The 19850-nt window shown below is 38.5% G+C and overlaps 1 protein-coding gene across 2 annotated transcripts in view; it reads right to left on the reverse strand.

The window, feature by feature from the left end:
- mis18bp1 (MIS18 binding protein 1) overlaps positions 1–19850 on the reverse strand; it is a 55875-nt gene that overhangs the window by 16381 nt on the left and 19644 nt on the right. For both annotated transcript variants that reach the window (XM_039741552.1, XM_039741553.1), the window contains exons 9-11: positions 7489–7579; positions 3389–3477; positions 3014–3192 (exon numbers count right to left, since the gene is read on the reverse strand). In XM_039741552.1, the coding sequence (XP_039597486.1) occupies positions 3014–3192; positions 3389–3477; positions 7489–7579 (359 nt within the window). The remainder of the gene's footprint in view (positions 1–3013; positions 3193–3388; positions 3478–7488; positions 7580–19850) is intronic.

Genomic DNA, 19850 nt, shown 5'->3' on the forward strand with positions numbered 1-19850 from the left:
GGACTCTGAGGTGGGCTCTCCCATCTCTGGGACTGAAGTCACCGAGGTGGTCAAAAACTCCTTGGTGGCAGGGCCCGGGGTGGATGAGATCGCCGGAGTTCCTTAAGGCTCTGGATGTTGTAGGACTGTCTTGGTTGACACGTCTCTGCAACATCGCATGGACATCGGGACAGTGCCTCTGGATTGGCAGACCGGGGTGGTGGTCCCCTCTTTAAAAGGGGACGGAGGGTGTGTTCCAACTATAGAGGGATCACACTCCTCAGCCTCCCTGGAAAAGTCTATTCGGGGTTCTGGAGAGGAGGGTCCGTCGGATAGTGAACCTCGGATTCAGGAGGAACAGTGTGGTTTTCGTCCTGGTCGCGAACAGTGGACCAGCTCTTCACCCTTAGCAGAGTCCTGGAGGGTGCATGGGAGTTTGCCCGACCGGTCTACATGTGTTTTGTGGACTTGGAAAAGGCATTCGACCGTGTCCCTCGGGAATCCTGTGGGGGTGCTCGGGAGTATGGGGTACGGACCCCTGATAAGAGCTGTTCGGTCTCTGTACAACCGTGTCAGAGCTTGGTCCGCATTGCCGCAGTAAGTCGAGCCCGTTTCCAGTGAGAGTTGGACTCCGCCAGGGCTGCCCTTTGTCACCGATTCTGTTCATAACTTTTATGGACAGAATTTCTAGGCGCAGCCAGGGTGTTGAAGGGGTCGGTTTGGTGGACTCAGGATTGGGTCACTGCTTTTGCAGATGATGTTGTCCTGTTTGCTTCATCAGGCCGTGATCTTCAGCTCTCTCTGGATCGGTTCGCAGCTGAGTGTGAAGCGGCTGGGATGAGAATCAGCACCTCCAAATCCGAGCATGGTCCTCAGCCGAAAAGGGTGGAGTGCCCTCTCAGGGTTGGGGAGAGATCCTGCCCCAAGTGGAGGAGTTCAAGTATCTCGGGGTCTTGTTCACGAGTGAGGGAAGAATGGAGCGTGAGATCGACAGGCGGATCGGTGCGGCATCCGCAGTGATGCGGGCTCTGCATCGGTCTGTCGTGGTGAAAAAGGAGCTGAGCCGTAAGGCAAAGCTCTCAATTTACCAGTCGATCTACGTTCCTACCCTCACCTATGGTCATGAGCTATGGGTAGTGACCGAAAGAACAAGATCGCGAATACAAGCGGCTGAAATGAGTTTCCTCCGCAGGGTGTCTGGGCTTTCCCTTAAAGATAGGGTGAGAAGCTCAGTCATCCGGGAGGGGCTCAGAGTAGAGCCGCTGCTCCTCCGCATCGAGAGGAGTCAGATGAGGTGGCTCGGGCATCTGATCAGGATGCCTCCTGGGCGCCTCCCTGGTGAGGTGTTCGGGCACGTCCAACGGGAGGAGGCCCCGGGGAAGACCCAGGACACGCTGGAGGGACTATGTCTCCCGGCTGGCCTGGGAGCATTGGGATTCTCCGGAAGAGCTGGAAGAAGTGGCCGGGGAGAGGGAAGTCTGGGCCTCTCTGCTTAAGCTGCTACCCCCGCGACCCGACCTCGGATAAGCGGAAGAGAATGGATGGATGGATGGAAGAATGTCTAGAGGGGCGGTCTCGTAACCCCTGCAGATTTTATTTTTCTACGGTAGTCTACAGTTTTCTTTTTTGTTTTTTCTGTTCTCCCTGGCCATCTGACCTTTTATTCTATGTTAATTAGTACTGCCCTATTTTATTTTTTATATAGTTTGGCTTTTTAGTCTTTCTTCATCTTGTAAAGCACTTTGAGCTACATCACTTGTATGAAAATGTGCTATATAAATAAATGCTGCTGTTGTACACCACCTTGCCTCTGCGAGATCAAAGAAGCGCAGTTAACAGATGCACAATCATATTTCATCAAAACAAAGTGGAAATGTCGACCTCGCACTCAAAAGTCATAAAAATATCCATAGGTCTTTTAAAAGGCAGAAAATTCAAATAGATGTATCATGATTAAAGCTGCTGGCTTGTTCTGTTTTTTTGAAGGCTCTCCAAACTGCCTGTGCTGATGCTTTGTACTTTTTCTGTTATCACAAAGATAGAAACGTCTTGTAAATAGCAATAAACTTTTAGTTATTATTTCAGAGTCTCTTTTGTTTGGGGGCGCACCAGGCTCCATCAATATTTGTTTTGTTATCTCCATGTCACTAATTATACATGCATAGGGCATACACCTCCACTTATACTGACGTGGAACTCGTAGATCGACCTATACATTTGATAAAAAACAAATAACTAGTTATTTATGATGTATGTTTCATAAAATTTTGAGAATCTGCATTATTTACTTATCTGTTTGGCAACTAACCAAGTCCCACAAAGTCTGATGGGGGATAGTCCCATCCAGTGTTGGCTGTTACATCTCCGGGGGATGTCGCATTGGCCTTACCAAGCATTATGGGGAGCAGAGGAAAATAAAATTAAAAAAAAAAAATCTCCTAAACCAGCCAAATTATCAGTAAATAATTCAATGAGCAAGGGCAAACACAATAAACCTGCCGCAAATAACACATGACCAAAATTTGCTGATCAACAACTGCAGAAGAGCACTGTGGGTTTATATATAAAAAGTGGGGAAATTCATTTTCGCACGTGGAAAGGCCACATTTAATTTAGATGAACTAAAAGAAATTGTTTAGGACTCATTCACATATTTATTAACTATGTGGCATATTAACGATGTGGAGAATTGCAGTGCCAGCACATACTGTTCGCAAGGCTCTAAGCTATTTATATGACCTCTCTGGTAATAATCTGCACAGTGTAGCAAAGGCTAAAAATATGCTTGTGATGATACACCAACAATAATTATCAAGAATGCTGAAACAAACAAACAAAAAAGTAAATACAAATAAAAAAGACGGTAAAATATCTCAGAATATATGAAATCTTCATCTAATTCCTTAGAAATGTGATTGATGCATTTTCTCTCAAAATGTCTTGCATTCTTTTTCACAAATTACCTAAATTTGTCATTATAAAAGGTTGACAATCACAACAATCAAATTGAATTTAAAAAGAGAAAAATACATACATCTTGAGTTTCTTCCATATTTAAATAATTGACATGGCCATTATCCAATCTTACGTTAAAGTCTCTGTCAATTATTATCCTCTGTCCTCTCCAATATTCAAGTGGAGGTTTGATTCGTCTACCACTACGGGTTACTTTCATTGTCTCCAGTGAAAATGTGGCATTAGGAGATTGAACAGCTATTTGAATAAGAAAAATAGAAATTTAGAAGCTCAGCAGGAAAAACATTACAACAGGAATCTAGGTTAACATACTGTACAACATTAGCGGAGCAAATAAGCCTTAAAAATATTTAAAACACAAAACTGTCAAACAAAATTTTAAAAGTTAATGAAGGATTGTCAGTAATAGGGGAGGTTCTCAAATATTTCTTACATTTCTGGAACAAACTTTCTGTCTCTGAATTATGTTTGCACTCAACCTTAGTTTTTACCTTCCTTCCTTTAGACACTTTGGACTTAGACCTAACAAAAAACAAACAAACAAAAAAAAACCCCTTATTTTGGTTATACAAGAAACATAATGAACACAAACAAAATATTTTTACTCATTCACTGTATGACAGTTTTGCATATACTAGACAGATAATGCCTGCTTTTTGAATAAACCGAAAAACTTTAGCATTTAGTCATTACAAAGTTGCATTACATACGTTCCTGACTAGTTGTTGATCAGAGGCAAGTCTATAACAAGTACACTAAACACAAACAGGATATGTTTTATCTGTATTTTAAATATTATGCATTAAGGAAGTATGATTTAAGGTACATGTTAGAACTCATTCATTTCTAAAGTTAGAATTTTGAGGAAAGACAAATACACCATCCATGCACACTAAATTATGCTATGCAGTATTAAAACCAGATTTGCTAGATTCAAAATTTGGAACGAGGTTAAAAATGCAAGAAAAACATAATATGGAATGATTTATACCCAAAACAAACATCTCTCTCACACTTTCCTTTCAAATATTTTTTATATATAAAAACTGTGGGAATAACCTTTACAACATTTACTTAATTTGTACCTTAACAGATACATTCTGATGTAGTCTTTCACTAACTCCACAAAGATTACATTACTGGTTTAAGTAAATGTTGAAGGAAGGTTTTCATTTTTTGGCAACATCTGCTTACAGACCACAATATTGATATGAAAGACATAGTTTTACTAAACACAGCACAGCACGTGACAAGATGAAGAAAAATTGGATCAGCAAACACTGGTTCAAAAACGTGAGAAAACAACAAGAAAATCTGCTGAAAGCATTAGATTCACACATCTATTTAAAATGTCTGGTAATGCCCCATAAAGAAGAAAAAAAAAAAAGGCCCTCAGGTATCGAGGGTTAAAACTTCTTATTCTCCCTGGAAAAGACTATGTCAGTGTAGTGGAATAGAGATTCCAGCCTATAGCACAGCCTTACAATCACAAGAAGCAACTTTTTCATCTTTGTAAAAATATTTCAGTTGTCATGGGAGGCTGCTGTGGAAGAATAATTTTAGGATAACACAGCATTCATCTTAAAGAAATAGCATAAAGGCTTAATAAATACCAGAAAACTGTTCAGGCACACTAGAAAACTAGTGAACAACAAAATGTACACTGAAATATAAGAATTGGTTTAGGAAAAATACTGAGATGGTTAAGTAAATAATGTACCAGAAGAAAGGTGGATGTAATATACAAAACGTACTGAAGGATGACTAAGAAATCAGCAGATGTCCTAAAAAGAATGGACAATTGGTATATGCACAGAAGTTTCAAGGGTGGTGGCACAATTCAAAAGTAGAAGAACCACCAGAATATGACAAACTTTTCTTTTATATAAATCATTTGGGTGTAAACCAAGGGACCAACCACAGTAAAAATGTATGCATTGATTGACACTGTATGTAAATTAGGTAGTTTATAAAATGAACCTCCATTCTTTGTTTTCGTAGACCATTGTGATCATTCTGACCATGCTGTAATAGACTGCTTTTGAAGAATGCTCCCTCTAAGGCATTTTGCTGAGGAGTAATTAAAATATACAAATAACAGCTTTTCTCTTGCCTGATTACTGAAATGATGTTTCTTATTTTAATAAGATGTTAAATTTCTACCACACTGCCAATCCTGTACGCATTTTGAGTACCTAGAGAATGCCTATCCCTGCATATGTTTTTGTAAAAGGTACTACAACAATATGGAGTTCCATGACCAATGCTGGGTCCACTTGTTTGCAACATTTGTGCTTCAAGAGCTGTTGACATGATTACCATTAACTTCAAATCTTTTAAAGTGGGCATAAGACTCCACTAAGGGTTTCTGGTCTCTTTTTCAGTTTGTTGCGTTAGTGGACAGAGAGCATTATACAGTTAGGTCCATAAATATTTGGACAGAGACAACTTCTTTCTAATTTTGGTTCTCTACATTACCATAATGAATTTTAAATTAAACAACTCAGATCCAGTTGAAGTGCAGACTTTCAGCTTTAATTCAGTGGCGTGAACAAAATGATTGCATAAAAATGAGGCAACTAAAGCATTTTTTAACACAATCCCTTCATTTCAGGGGCTCAAACGTAATTGGACAATTGACTCAAACGCTATTTCGTAGGCAGGTGTGGGCAAGTCCGTTGTTATGTCATTATCAATTAAGCAGATAAAAGGCTTGGGGTTGATTTGAGATGTGGTGCTTGCATGTGGAAGATTTCGCTGTGAACAGACAACATGCAGTCAAAGGAGCTCTCCATGCAGGTGAAAGAAGCCGTCCTTAAGCTGCAAAAACCAAAAAAACCCATCCAAGAAATTGCTACAATATTACGAGTGCAAAATCTACTGTTTGGTGCATCCTGAGAAAGAAAGCACGCACTGGTGAACTCAGCAATGCAAAAAGACCTGGATGTCCACGGAAGACAACAGTGGTGGATGATCGAGGAATCATTTACATGGCGAAGAGAAACCCCTTCACAACAGCCAACCAAGTGAACAACACTCTCCAGGGGGTAGGCGTATCGATATCCAAGTCTACCATAAAGAGAAGACTGCAGGAAAGTAAATACAGAGGGTGCACTGCAAGGTGCAAGCCACTCACAAACCTCAAGAATAGAAAGGCTAGATTGGACTTTGCTAAAGAACATCTAAAAAAGCCAGCACAGTTCTGGAAAATCATTCTTTGGACAGATGAAACCAAGATCAACCTCTACCAGAAGGATGGCAAGAAAAAAGTGTGGAGAAGGCATGGAGCAGCTCATTATCCAAAGCAAACCACATCATCTGTAAAACACGGTGGAGGCAGTGTTATGGCTTGGGCGTGCATGGCTGCCAGTGGCACTGGGACACTAGTGTTTATTGATGATGTGACACAGGACAGGAGCAGCCGAATGAATTCTGAGGTGTTCAGAGACATACTGTCTGCTCAAATCCCGCTAAATGCAGTCAAATTGATTGGGCAGCGTTTCAGGATACAGATGGACAATGACCCAAAACATACAGCCAAAGCAACCCAGGAGTTTATTAAAGCAAAGAAGTGAAAGATTCTTGAATGGCCGAGTCAGTCATCTGATCTTAAGCCAACTGAACATGCATTTCACTTGTTGAAGACTAAACTTCAGACAGAAAGGCCCAAAAACAAACAGCAACCGAAAGCCGCTGCAGTAAAGGCAGAGCATTAAAAATGAGGAAACCCAGCATCTGTTGATGTCCATGAGTTCAAGACTTCAAGCTGCTTTGCCAGCAAAGGGTTTTCAACCAAGTATTAGAAATGAACATTTCTAGTTATTTAATTTGTCCAATTACTTTTGAGCCCCTGAAATAAAGGGATTGTGTTAAAAAAATGCTTTAGTTGCCTCACATTTTTATGCAATCTTTTTGTTCAACCCACTGAATTAAAGCTGAAAGTCTGCACTTCAACTGCATCTGAGTTGATTCATTTAAAATCCATTGTGGTAATATACAGTACCAAAATTAGAAAAAAGTTGTCTATCCAAATATTTATGGACCTAACTGTATATACACACACCTTTCAACAAAACAGACAGCTAAGCACCAATTATATAATTTTTCGATACTTGGAATATTACAAAAAGAGAAAATACATTTCAGTGAATAAATATATTCACAGCTTGAAACCTTTTGGAGCAAGAAATGTGTTGTAGAGTAGGCACAATTCTGACTCCTTTAACTAAAGAGTGTTGACTTTGGCTTTAGGAAAACATTATTTAAAGACGATGGCATTTATGTTGGTAATACTGATTATTCTTTGTAAAAATATGTTAAGGATTACAATGTGTGTGTGTATATATATATATATATATAAAAAAACTGAATAATGCATAAGCTATTTAAAAAGGAGAAACATGACCTGGGGGTGGAGAGAAATAAAATAGGCAATGACTTCTGTTGTCTCAGAAAAACAGAAAAGAGTAGGACAAAAACCAATTTGCATAACAAGATCCTAGAATGATTGAGTTTATTAATAAATAAATATACCTGTTGAGCTCTTTAAAGTAGTTTTCACAGTATACCTTCCAGTTTTCAGGAAATCCGAAAGCAAATGTTTTAAGGAAAGATGAGGGAAACTCTATAAGAAAAGAAAAAATGTGCAAATCAAAATGCATATATAATTAAAAAAAAAATGACATTTGATAGATATGCTGTTGTAGCTATAATATGCCTAAATAAAAAAAAAAAACTGCAAATTAAAAAAAAAATCTACACACACACAAATAATATGTAACCAATTATAATCAAATGTATCTAATGAATACAAATAAAGTCACATTACCAACATGCTAAGAGTGCATTTTAAAATTTAGGACAACAGTAAAAGCATGTTTCTAGCTCTTTTAAAGAACTGTTTTAGTCCTGAGGTCTTGTCAAGATCTATGGTTATAACATGATCAATACAATAACACAATTATATTTTCAAATTCACTTACACTTGGAATACCTTGTAGTGGAAATTTTGTCACTAGTGATGAACCAACTGGTAGCTTGATTTAATTGTCACAATTCGTAGGTGTCAAGAGAAACCGCAGAGAGCTTATTATAATATGGCTGGGTAGCAAGAACTAGGGCAATTGGAATTACAGGCATAAAATATTTTATGTCGTAAGGAACTCAATAGTATATAAAAGAAAAAACCTGTAAAATGTGTCCCTACGTAGACATTTCTGTGTTGATGAATGAACTGATAACACTTATGTTGCTGTGCGTTATATTTTGTACTTTAAAAAAAGCACATACAAAATTTGAAATGTTGGCTCATTAATGGATGTTTGTATTACAAAAATAAAGTGAATATGTAATACTGTATATGGAATAATATTGTACTTTATGAATTACAAAAATATTCAGTTGCTCATAATTCGGATCATTATAACAATATTGCTATTAATGGCAATAGACATTTTAAAAACCAAGAAGCTTAGTGCAATTAGGTTCACCTAATAAGGAGGGAGCAAGATGACTATTTTCGAAGGGCATGGACTCAAGAAGGTATCAAAAGCGAAAAACAATTTTGATATCAATGAGGGTATCTTTTTGGTTTTGTTATCCTACTGTGTCTCATCTCATGAATATTAGATTACAGGGAGATTTGCAGACTAAGCAAAATACAGTAAAATAAGTGCTCACACTCTGTCAAATGTCCAGGTTTCCCAGTTACAAAGTGCTTTAAACATCAAATAAGTGTTGTAACACAATCACAGACACTGGCAAATCTGAGGCATTTACATCACATGACTGAATGTACGTAGATGACCATGTTCAAGTGAAATTTAATATTGAATGTAAATCACCCTCTCTTTTTTACATATTTTAGTACCAAAATTAAGAGAATCATCCATAATATATATTATATTGCTTTAAACAATGATAAAATTGTTCATAAATAACCCAGCCACAGAGGATGAAACCAGTGTGTTTCTTAGTGTTGGTCCAAAGCTGGATAAATGGGGAGGGTTATGGCAGGAAGGGAATACAGTGTAAAATTTTGCCAGATCAATATGCGGACAAAAATGTAGATTTTTCTACCAGATCGGTCAAGGCCTGGGTTAACGACAGCCATCAAAACCACTGTTAATCAGCAGGGTCCTGGTGAAATTGGACTACCTTCTGGCTGAAGGAAAAGAGGGGGAAGGTGTATCCAGAGGCAGGAAAATAGGGAGAAGGTTAGGAGAGTGGAAGAGATGATAGGAACTTTGAATGTTGTCAGTATTACTGGTAAATGGAGAGAGTCAGCCAATATAATGGAAAGAAGGAAGGATGATGTATTGTGTGTGCAAGAGACTAGATGGATGGGGAGTAAGTCCAAGTATATTGGCAGCAGGCTCAAACTATTCTACCATGGTGTGAGAAGGAGAAATGGGGTAGGGGATATCCTGAAAGAACAATATGCCAAGAGTGTTTTGGAGGTGAAAAAGAGTGCCAGACAGAGTGATGATGATGAAGCTGGAAATTGAAGGTGTGATGAACGTTATTAGTGCATATGCCTTGCAAATTGGGTGTTTGGTGGATGAGAAAGATTATGTCTGGAGTGAGTGGGATGAAGCTGTGGAGAATGTACCCAGGGGAGAGAGAGTGGTAACTGGTGCGGATTTTATTGTACATGTTGGTGATGGGAACAGAAGGGATCAGGAGGTGATGGGTAGTTATGGTGTCAAGGAGAGGAATTAAGACGGTCAGATTGTAGTGGATTTTGTGAAAAGGAAGGACATGACTGTGGTGAATGCGTACAGTCATATCAAAATATTTGGGACCTCCTCTCAGCCTGCATAATAATTTAATCTACTTTGAACAAAAAATATAACAGTGGTATGTCTTTCATTTCCTAGGAACATCTGAGTACTGCGGTGTTTTCCGAACAAAGATTTTTAGTGAAGCAGTATTTAGTTGTATGAAATTAAATCAAATGTGAAAAACTGGCTGTGCAAATATGTGGGTACCCTTGCAGGGCCAGATTAAGGTGGGTGCTATTGATGCTGCGGCATTAGGCCCATTTCTGAAATAGGCCCAGATGTACGGCGAGTGTCGAATGCTCATGAACCAATGTCGAGAAAAAAACGGCCTTTTTTGCGCTGCAGCATCAGGCCCAATTTTGTCTTAATTTGGCCCGGTACCCTTGTAAATTTGCTGATTTGAATGCATGTAACTGCTCAATACTGATTACTTGCAACACCAAATTGGTTGGATTAGCTCGTTAAGCCTTGAACTTCAGACAGGTGTGTCCAATCATGAGAAAAGGTATTTAAGGTGGTCAATTTCAAGTTGTACGTCCCTTTGACTCTCCTCTGAAGAGTGACAGCATGAGGTCCTCAAAGCGACTCTCAAAAGTTCTACAAACAAAGATTGTTCAGTACCATGGTTTATGGGAAGGCTACAAAAAGCTATCGCAGAAGTTTAAACTGTCAGTTTCAACCGAAAGGAATGGAATCAGGCAATGGAAGGCCACATGCATAGTTGCTGTTAAACCTAGGTCTGGCAGGCCAAGAAAACACACAGGAGTGGCATATGCGCAGAATTGTGAGAATGGTTATAGACAACCAACAGATTACCTCCAAAGACCAGCAAGAACACCTTGCTGCAGATGGTGTATCTGTATATCGTTCTACAATTCAGCGCAATTTGCACAAAGAATATCTGTATGGCAGGGTGATGAGAAAGAAGCCCTTTCTGCACTCACACCACAAACAGACTCGCTTGTTGTATGCAAATACTCATTTAAACAAGCCAGATTCATTTTGGAACAAAGTGCTTTGTACTGATGAAACAAAAATTGAGTTATTTGGTCATCATAAAAAATGCTTTGCATGGCAGAAGAACACCACATTCCAAGAAAAACACCTGCTACCTACTGTCAAATTTGGTGGAGGTTCCATCATGGTGTGGGGCTGTGTGGCTAGCTCAGGAACTAGGGCCCTTGTTAAAGTCGAGAGTAAGATGAATTCAACCCAATATCAACAAATTCTTCAGGATAATGTTCAAGCATCAGTCACAAAGTTGAAGTTACACAGGGATTGGATATTCCAACAAGACAATGACCCAAAACACAGTTTGAAATCTACAAAGGCATTCATGCAGTGGGAGAAGTACAATGTTCTGGAATGGCCGTCACAGTCCCCTGACGTGAATAACATCGAACATCTATGGGATGATTTGAAGCAGGCTGTCCATGCTCGCCACCCATCAAATTTAACTGGATAGATTTTGTATGGAAGAATGGTCAAAAAAACCTTCATCCAGAATCCAGACACTAATCAAAGGCTATATGAGGCGTCTAGAGGCCGTTATATTTGCAAAAAGAGGCTCAAATAAGTATTGATGTAATATTTCTGTTGGTGCGCCCAAATTTATGCACCTGTCTAATTCTATTATGATGCATATTGCAAATTTTCTGTTAATCCAATAAACGTAACGTCATTGCTGAAATACTACTGTTTCTATAAGGCATGCCATATATTAAAAGGAAGTTGCTACTTTGACAGCTCAGCCAATGATAAACAAAAATCCAAAGAATTAAGAGGGGTTCCCAAACTTTTTCATATTACTGTATTTTAAGAAGAGGGAGAAACACAGGGTGACGTACAAGAGTGGAGGAAAATGCACATAAGTGTATTATATCCTATGCAGGAGGGTCACTCACTTGGTTCTGGAACCAAACCCCTAAAAAGAGGCTGGACTCTCCTTTACTCTGGAGTTGCCTGGGGGTGAAAGGCATCGGACAGGAGCATGCTTCTTATAGATTCCTTATACTGTCGATGCCATGTTAGAGTTTGTCCCAAAGAAAGAGGGCTGCCTCTGTGAGGATGAACATCACAGGGGAGAGGACTCTGACTACCATATGTGGGCCAATGCACCAAATCCCAGTTCAGAGTACCAGGCCAGAAGGCCTGCAGCCTTGGAGGTCAGGGAAGCAAAAACGCGGGTGTGGGAGGAGTTTGGAGAGACCATGGACAGCAAATATTGATTGTGCTCAAAGAGATTCTGGTAAACCATCAGGTGACTGAGAAATGGAAGGCAGGGTGTTCTCAGCAAGGGTGGAGAAATTCTGACCCAGACTGAAGATGTTGTCTGGAGGTGAAAGTAACACTTTAAGGAGCTCCTGAACCCGATGGACACACCCTCTGTCGAGGAGGAGGCGGCGGCAGAGCCTGAAGCTGATAAGGAATCATTGCCCCTTTCCCTGTGGGAGGTCTATGAGGTAGTTAAGTAACTCCACAGTGGGAAGTCCCGTAGGTGGATGAGATCCACCCAGAATAGCTGAAGGCTCTAGACATTGTTGGGCTGTCATGGTTGAAGCTAAATGGTCATCAGGAGAAAGCATTTGGAGCGGCAGACAGGGCTGGTGGTCCCCATTTTTAAAAATGGGGACAGGAGGGTGTGCTCTAACTGTCGGAGGATCAAACTCCTGAGCCTCACTGGAAAAGCTTATGCCAGTGTATTAAACAGGAGACTCACGAGGATTCTGGAGGGGGCACAGGAGTACGTCCAATCGGTCTACATATGTTTTGTGGACTAAGAGAAGGCAGATGACTGTTCCTCGACGGATTCAGTGGGGGATGCTGGGAGAGTATTCGGTTACAGGGCCTCCAATAAGGGTCAATTAGCCCCTGTTAAATCACAGTGTGAGTTGTGTCCAAATGCTTGGAAAAATATCAGCACTGTTTCCAGTGGGTGTGGGCTGTGCTTTGTCTCTTGTCTTGTCCGTGATTTTCAAGTTATATGTTCTCTATAACAATTTGTAGTGGTGAAGAAGGAGCCGAGTCGGAAGGTGAAGCTCTCAATTTACCGGTCGATCTAGGTCCCTACCCTCCCTCACCTCCACATCGAGAGGAACCAACTGAGATAGGTCGGGCATCTGATATGGATGCTTCCTGGACGCCAAGCTGAGATGGTTTTATGGGCACGACCAGCTGGGAGGAGTCCCCAGGAAGACGCCCAGCTCACTGGGAGGGTTATATCTCCCAGATGAGCTGGGAACGCCTTGGGATTCCATGACCTGGCTTCAGATAAGCAATGGAAAATGAATGTTTGTCGGCCACACACTCCCAAAATTTCTTCAAAGTTGCATTAGTAAAACCTTAGTAAACTTTGTTTATGAAAAGGTGCTATATAAAGCCACACAATGTTTCACATAAAAAATAAATACATATATATAGTAGCTATATAAAACCAATAACTATAAAACCTAAAAAATTGCAAACATAACTTATCTGGAATAGCTAAAATAAATAATACCAACAATTAACCAAATGCCTGATTGAAAAGTTCTCTATTAAAACTACAGCATTTACAGTGTTCTCTGAGCATAGCGCCAGAGGAAGTGATTTCCAAAGCACTTGGAGCTACCACCTTGAAAGCCAATTACCACAAATCTTTACTCGAGCCCTGAGGCTAGTCAGTAGACCCTGACTACAGGATCTAAGAGAATGACTCAGAGTGAGCATTGGAGACGTTCTACTACACAATTGGGAACTTGGCCATGCATGGTATGATAGGCAAGGACAATAATTTTAAAATTATTTTTAAAATTAATTGGGAGTCAATGCAATGCCATTAAAACAGGAGTAATATAAGACTTTATTTGTTCTTGTTAAAAGCCTTGCAGCAGAATTTTGGACTGATTAAAAGCAGTTCAACAATTTGTTCAGATAAATAAAAAGTCTATTACAAAGGTCCAAACAAGAGGAAATAAAAGCATGAATAAGCACCTGCATCTCAGCCCTAAACATAGTAGTCCTAAACTTGGCAACATTTCTTAATTGGAGAAAAAAAAAATCATGACTTTATTAAGAATCTAACATGTGGATCAAAACACAAGATCATCATGTTTAAAGGAAAAATAAACCTGTACATTATCTACATTAACAATTATAAGAAAAATTATTAAAATAACTAATAACATGTCCCAGAGAGAGAAAATGAACACCAAGGACTCTACACCAGAGCAGTATAATTTTCCAACATAAACAGAAAAATCTCCTATTCTGAAGAATGACGAACGACTCCAAATTAGAACCTGAAAAAGCAATCAACTGGTTTAACCTATGAATTAGGATCTGATAATCTACAGTTTCAAATGCTGAACTGAGATCCAATGCAAGACATAAAATTCAGTGGCCATTTACAATCATTGGAAACGTTAAGAGCAGATTCACCTACTGTAAATGTATTTTGTGAAAACCAGACAGAAATTTACCATATATTTCATTCAACTTCAAGAAATCTGTAAGTTGCATGGCAAAAACCTTTTCTAAAATACTAGGAATAAAAGAACTATAACCTAATATCTAATGTAAGTTAGAACTGGATCAAGATTTGCTTTTTTTATGAGCAATGGCTGAACAATGGCATTTTTAAAATATCTAGGAACACAACCTGATAGAAGCGACAGATCTATAACATCAACTAGGAAAGGGGTGATAGTGTCAAAAACCTTTAAGATGAGGGTAAAACATCCAGAGTTTGATTTGTCTCTCATTTTTCCAACCAAGTTAAGCAATATCTTCCAGGCTAACACAATGAAATGAATCCAACATAGAGTTTGAACTACTATTAGCAAAAATTCTTGTTTGTTCTAAACGTTTTGACCTTCTCTACAAACTTTAGAAAGTCATTGCATTCGAATCTACTGAAGAAAACATGCACCAGTGGAGAAAAAGGAGAGATCAACTTACTTACGATGCCAAAAAACACCTTATAATTTTTCTTACTTAAGGAAATTATGTTGACAGTCTTGCTTCTTTCATCATATCATTGAAATAAGACTGCAGCTTTGTCAGATGTAATCGGTGAACTTCAAGTTTAGGGGCTTTACATAGCCATTCAATCTTTCTACACAGACACCTAGAACAAGGAATAGGTTCATTTATCCTTGGTGATGCCCTAACCATGGGAAACAGTCTTGATTTAACAAGGGCTACTTCATCCAATATAGTAAGTGCATTGTTCTTGTAATGACTGGATTAATATATCCATATCATCAAAATTTACAATCAATGTCAATTTTATTTATATAGCATACTAGCAGAATACCCGCGCTTCGCAGCGGAGAAGTACAGTAATCCCTCCTCGATCGCGGGGGTTGCGTTCCAGAACTCGCGATAGGTGAAAATCCGCGAAGTAAAAACCATATATTTGTATGGTTATTTTTATATATTTTAAGCCCTTATAAACTCTCCCACACTGTTAACATTATTAGAGCCCTCTAGACATGAAATAACACCGTTTAGTCAAACGTTTAAACTGTTCTTCCTTACAAGACAGAGATGGCAGTTTTTTCTCACAATTAAAAGAATGCAAACATATCTTATCTTCAAAGGAGCACCATGAAGAGCAGATAATGTCAGAGAGACCGCTCGCTAAGAAAAGGAAACAATCAAAAAATCAATACGTGCTTTTAGGTATACAGAAGTACCGCGATAAAGCGGCATTTTGTAGAGGAGCGTCCTATCTTCTAGGCAAACAGCCACTGTGTAAACAGCCCCCTCTGCTCACACCCCATATATTTAGCAAAATACCCGCGCTTGGCAGCGGAAAAGTAAAAAGAAAAGGAAACATTTTAATAATAACGTAACATGATTGACAATGTAATTGTTTTGTCATTGTCATGAGTGGTGTTGCTGGCATATATATATATACATACACTAATAAAAGGCAAAGCCCTCACTCACTCACTGACTCATCACTAATTCTCCAACTTCCCGTGTGGGTGGAAGGCTGAAATTTGGCAGGTTCATTCCTTACAGCTTCCTTACAAAAGTTGGGCAGGTTTTATATCGAAATTCTACGCGTAATGGTCATAACTGGAAGCAGTTTTTCTCCATTTACTGTAATGGAGATGAGCTTCAACGCTGTGGGGGCGGAGTTTCGTGTGACATCATCACGCCTTCCACATAATCACGCAGTACATAGAAAACCAGGAAGACCTCAAAAAAGCGCTCAAGAAAACATGCATTATATAATTGAGAAGGCAGCGAAACAATGAGAAGCGAGCGAGTGACATATACAACCATATTCATGAGTTCTGCTACTTCGGAAACAAAGCACGATGTAAACCTACACTTTAAGTTCATAGACAGGCTGCCGCTGGCATTTGTAATTTAGTGCCTGCCCATATAAGGCCGTCCGTCAGCGGCAATCCAATAGCAAACTGCCACGGGTAAATATTCACGGGTGAAGGACTGTGCTTATGGAGAGGAAGTTGAGATGGTCAGGGTGGTGTTTGACACAAACTCAGCGAAACTGCGAGAGAAAGTTTTAAGTGCCAGGACTAAGGTAACATTAAATACAGCCATGGACATAGCAGGAGATGGCACCAGCACAGCTGGGAACCTTCGATGCATGTACACCGAGTGGCTCACGTGAACTGACGCAGTGCACAGATAAAAGGCAACAGTTCCAAAGAGCTGAACAAAACCGAATTACACAATTGAAAAGGCAGCAAAAAATATGAAGCGTCTCATACATACAAGCATATTCATAAATCCAACTACTGCGGAAACAAAGCACACGTTGGAAAAAGTCAATGTCCCGGTAAAGGAAGACAGTGTAAAAAAAACCCATGCATGCAGTGTGTCAGGTCTCAGATAAAGAAGAAGACGAGCTGTTTATTGATGCAGTAAGAAACGAATCGATGAATGAAACCTGTCATCTTTACAACGATTGACAAACACGGAATGTAACTTGAACACAACACATCCTACAAATACAAACCTGATTGAAAGAAATAATGATAATCAAATCCTTGATGACGCAACACTCAGTAACACTCACAAAACAAATACTGTATATTGACAGTCATGTTACGTTATTTTTAAAATGTTCCCTATTCTTTTTCTAGCTTTTTTAACACACTACTTCTCCGCTGCGATACGCGGGTATATATATATGTATATATATATATAACCCGATCTACATACTCGAATAATGGATACTTTATTCGCCATCAATGATTGTTTTGGTAAAGCCATACTCAGTGTATTCATTAGATGAACGGTAAAAAAGTAAGGGCGAGGTGAGGATGACTAATTGAGGCATGCAGGCTGTAGTGCGCGTCAACTCTATCTGAATTGCGCGATCACATTTGAAAAAATATATCTTTTCAAGTTCTATTTAGTCCATATGTGTCAAACTCAAGGGCAGGGCCACATCCGCCCGTATAATTATATCCGGCCCGCGAGATCATTTTATATACTGTATTATTGTTAATAAAGCCCGGGTATATGAAGCGCTGGTAACCCAATAAACTACAGATCCCATAATGCAACGCTAGCTCACACGATGCTGAAGAGAAAAGTTGATTCTGAAAATAGAGCCTTTAAAAACCGATGGGAGGCTGAGTATATGTTTACTGAACCCGTGTGTCTCATTTGTGGAGCTATTGTGGCTGTAATTACAGAATTTAATCTAAGACGGCACTATAAAACAAAACATCAGGGTAACCTGAAAGACCTGAATGCAATGCAGAAGATACAGAAAGCAGAAGAATTAAATAAGAATCTGACACTTCAGCGGACGTTTTTACCCATGCACAATCACAAAGTGATTTCAATTGAGGCTGCTTTTATGGGAGACACAACCACTTGCCCCACTTTCCCTGTTACCAAGTAATGTTAAACCAAGTCGTCACTACGGTGTTCCCAAATACGCACTTTGCTGATAAACTGAGCGCACTGAGTTTGCACGGCGCTTTGGTGACTTTGAAGAACAAAAAAAGTCCGTCTACATGCGGCTCGAACCTTGTGCATGTTTGGTAGCACATATCTGTGTGAGAAGCTCTTCTCAGTGATAAAGACTAACAAAACAGCACACAGGATTCGCCTCACTGATGAGCACCTGCAATCCATCCTGTTAATCTCCACAACACAGAACCTCAAACCAAACAGAAACGAACCTGTGGCCAAAAAAAGATTCCAGGCGTCCAGCTCTAAAATGACATATGAGCAAAGACAACTGAATGATTTGATTTGTTATTGCTGAAAGGAACACATTTTATTTATATTTCCAGGTTTTGTTATGCAGCATGTTCATATTTGAATTTGTATAATTTTGACAGGATATATTTTTATGGAGAGCAAAATCTTTTGGGATATTTAAAATCTAAGTTTATTTTTATAAAATATAAAATTACATAAGAGTAAAGAAATTTGAATGTTTGTTCTTTTAATGTTTACTTTATTTCTAACTTGTATAATTTAGACATAAAGATTTATTTTTATGGAGAGCAAAATATTATAAGTTGTTTAAGGTTTGAGTTGATTTATTCAGGAATAATATTCCTGTCTGTTTTTACCATTCCTACCAAAGATATTTCTGTCGACTAAATAAAATTCCTTCTATTTAAAATTTAAATAGAACTTGAACAAATACGATAGTTCATAATATCCACGCAGACTTGCACGTAAGAGCGGGAGTTATCCGTTTTAACAAGCAGCGTATTGCACTGATCTGAAATAGCTGTGTGTGTATATATGTAGATATGTATGTATATGTATATATATGTTTATATATGTATGTATATATATATATATATGTAGATATATATATGTATGTATATATGTGTGTGTGTATATATATGTGTATATGTATAGATATGTATATATATGTTTGTGTGTGTGTGTATATATATATATATTTATATATATATATATATATATATATATGACAGCAACACTGATCACTCATAACAGTGACAAAACAATTACATTGACAATCATGTTACGTTATTTTCAAAATGTTTCCTTTTCTTTCTCTTTCCTTCTTTAACACACTACTTCTCACGCTGCTAGCTTGAATAGATAGATCTATATATCTATATATATATCTATATATATATATATATATATATATATATATATATATATATATATATATATATATAGATAGATATGAGAACAACATATATATATATATATATATAGATAGATAGATAGATAGATAGATATGAGAACAACACTCATATCAATGACAAAACAATTACATTAACAATCAAGTTACGTTGTTTTTCAAATTTTTTCTTTTCTTTTTCGTACCTTCTTTAACACACCACTTCTCCGCTGCGAAGCGCGGGTATTCTGCTAGTATATATATATATACACACACACTACAGTCAAAGCTTGAATGTATGAAGTCATCGCTGGAATATATAAAGTCAAAACTTGAATATATAAAGTCATTCCCGAATATATAAAGGCAAAACTTGAATATATAAAGTCCGCATCGGTATATATAAAGTCAAACTTGTTTCTGAATATATGAAGTCAGCGTCGGAATTTATAAAGTCAACATCGGAGTATATAAACTCACTCCTGAATATATAAAGTGAAAGTCAAAATCTATTGATTGAAACGACTCTGAACTGAACTAAGTTAACAAAAACGTATTCAGAAAAATAAATAAAAAAAAAAAACACTGTACGGTTAATGTTTTGAAAATGATGCATGTGCCCTGCCCAGGATTGGTTCCTGCCTTGCGCCCAGTGTTGGCTGGGATTGGCTCCAGCAGACCCCCCGTGACCCTGTGGTCGGATTCAATGGGTTGGGAAATGGATGGATATTCCAGCGCTGACTTTGTATATTCCGACGCTGACTTTATATATTTAAGTTTTGACTTTATTTATTCCGACAGTGACTTTATATAATCAAGATTTGATTTTATATATTCGGGAATGACTTTATATATACAAGTTTTGACTTTATATAGTTAAATTTAGTCATCATTGCATAAATTTTTCTTCACCATAGAAATTTAAAGACTAAATTCAACTTACATTCCTAACAAAGATATTTCTGGCGACTAAATAGAACCCACTTATATCCAAATTCGAGCTATTGAGCTGTCGCCTGCCTGCC

This window comes from Polypterus senegalus, chromosome 18 (genome assembly GCF_016835505.1).
Source record: "Polypterus senegalus isolate Bchr_013 chromosome 18, ASM1683550v1, whole genome shotgun sequence".
In the NCBI taxonomy this organism is placed as follows: Eukaryota; Metazoa; Chordata; class Cladistia; order Polypteriformes; family Polypteridae; genus Polypterus; species Polypterus senegalus.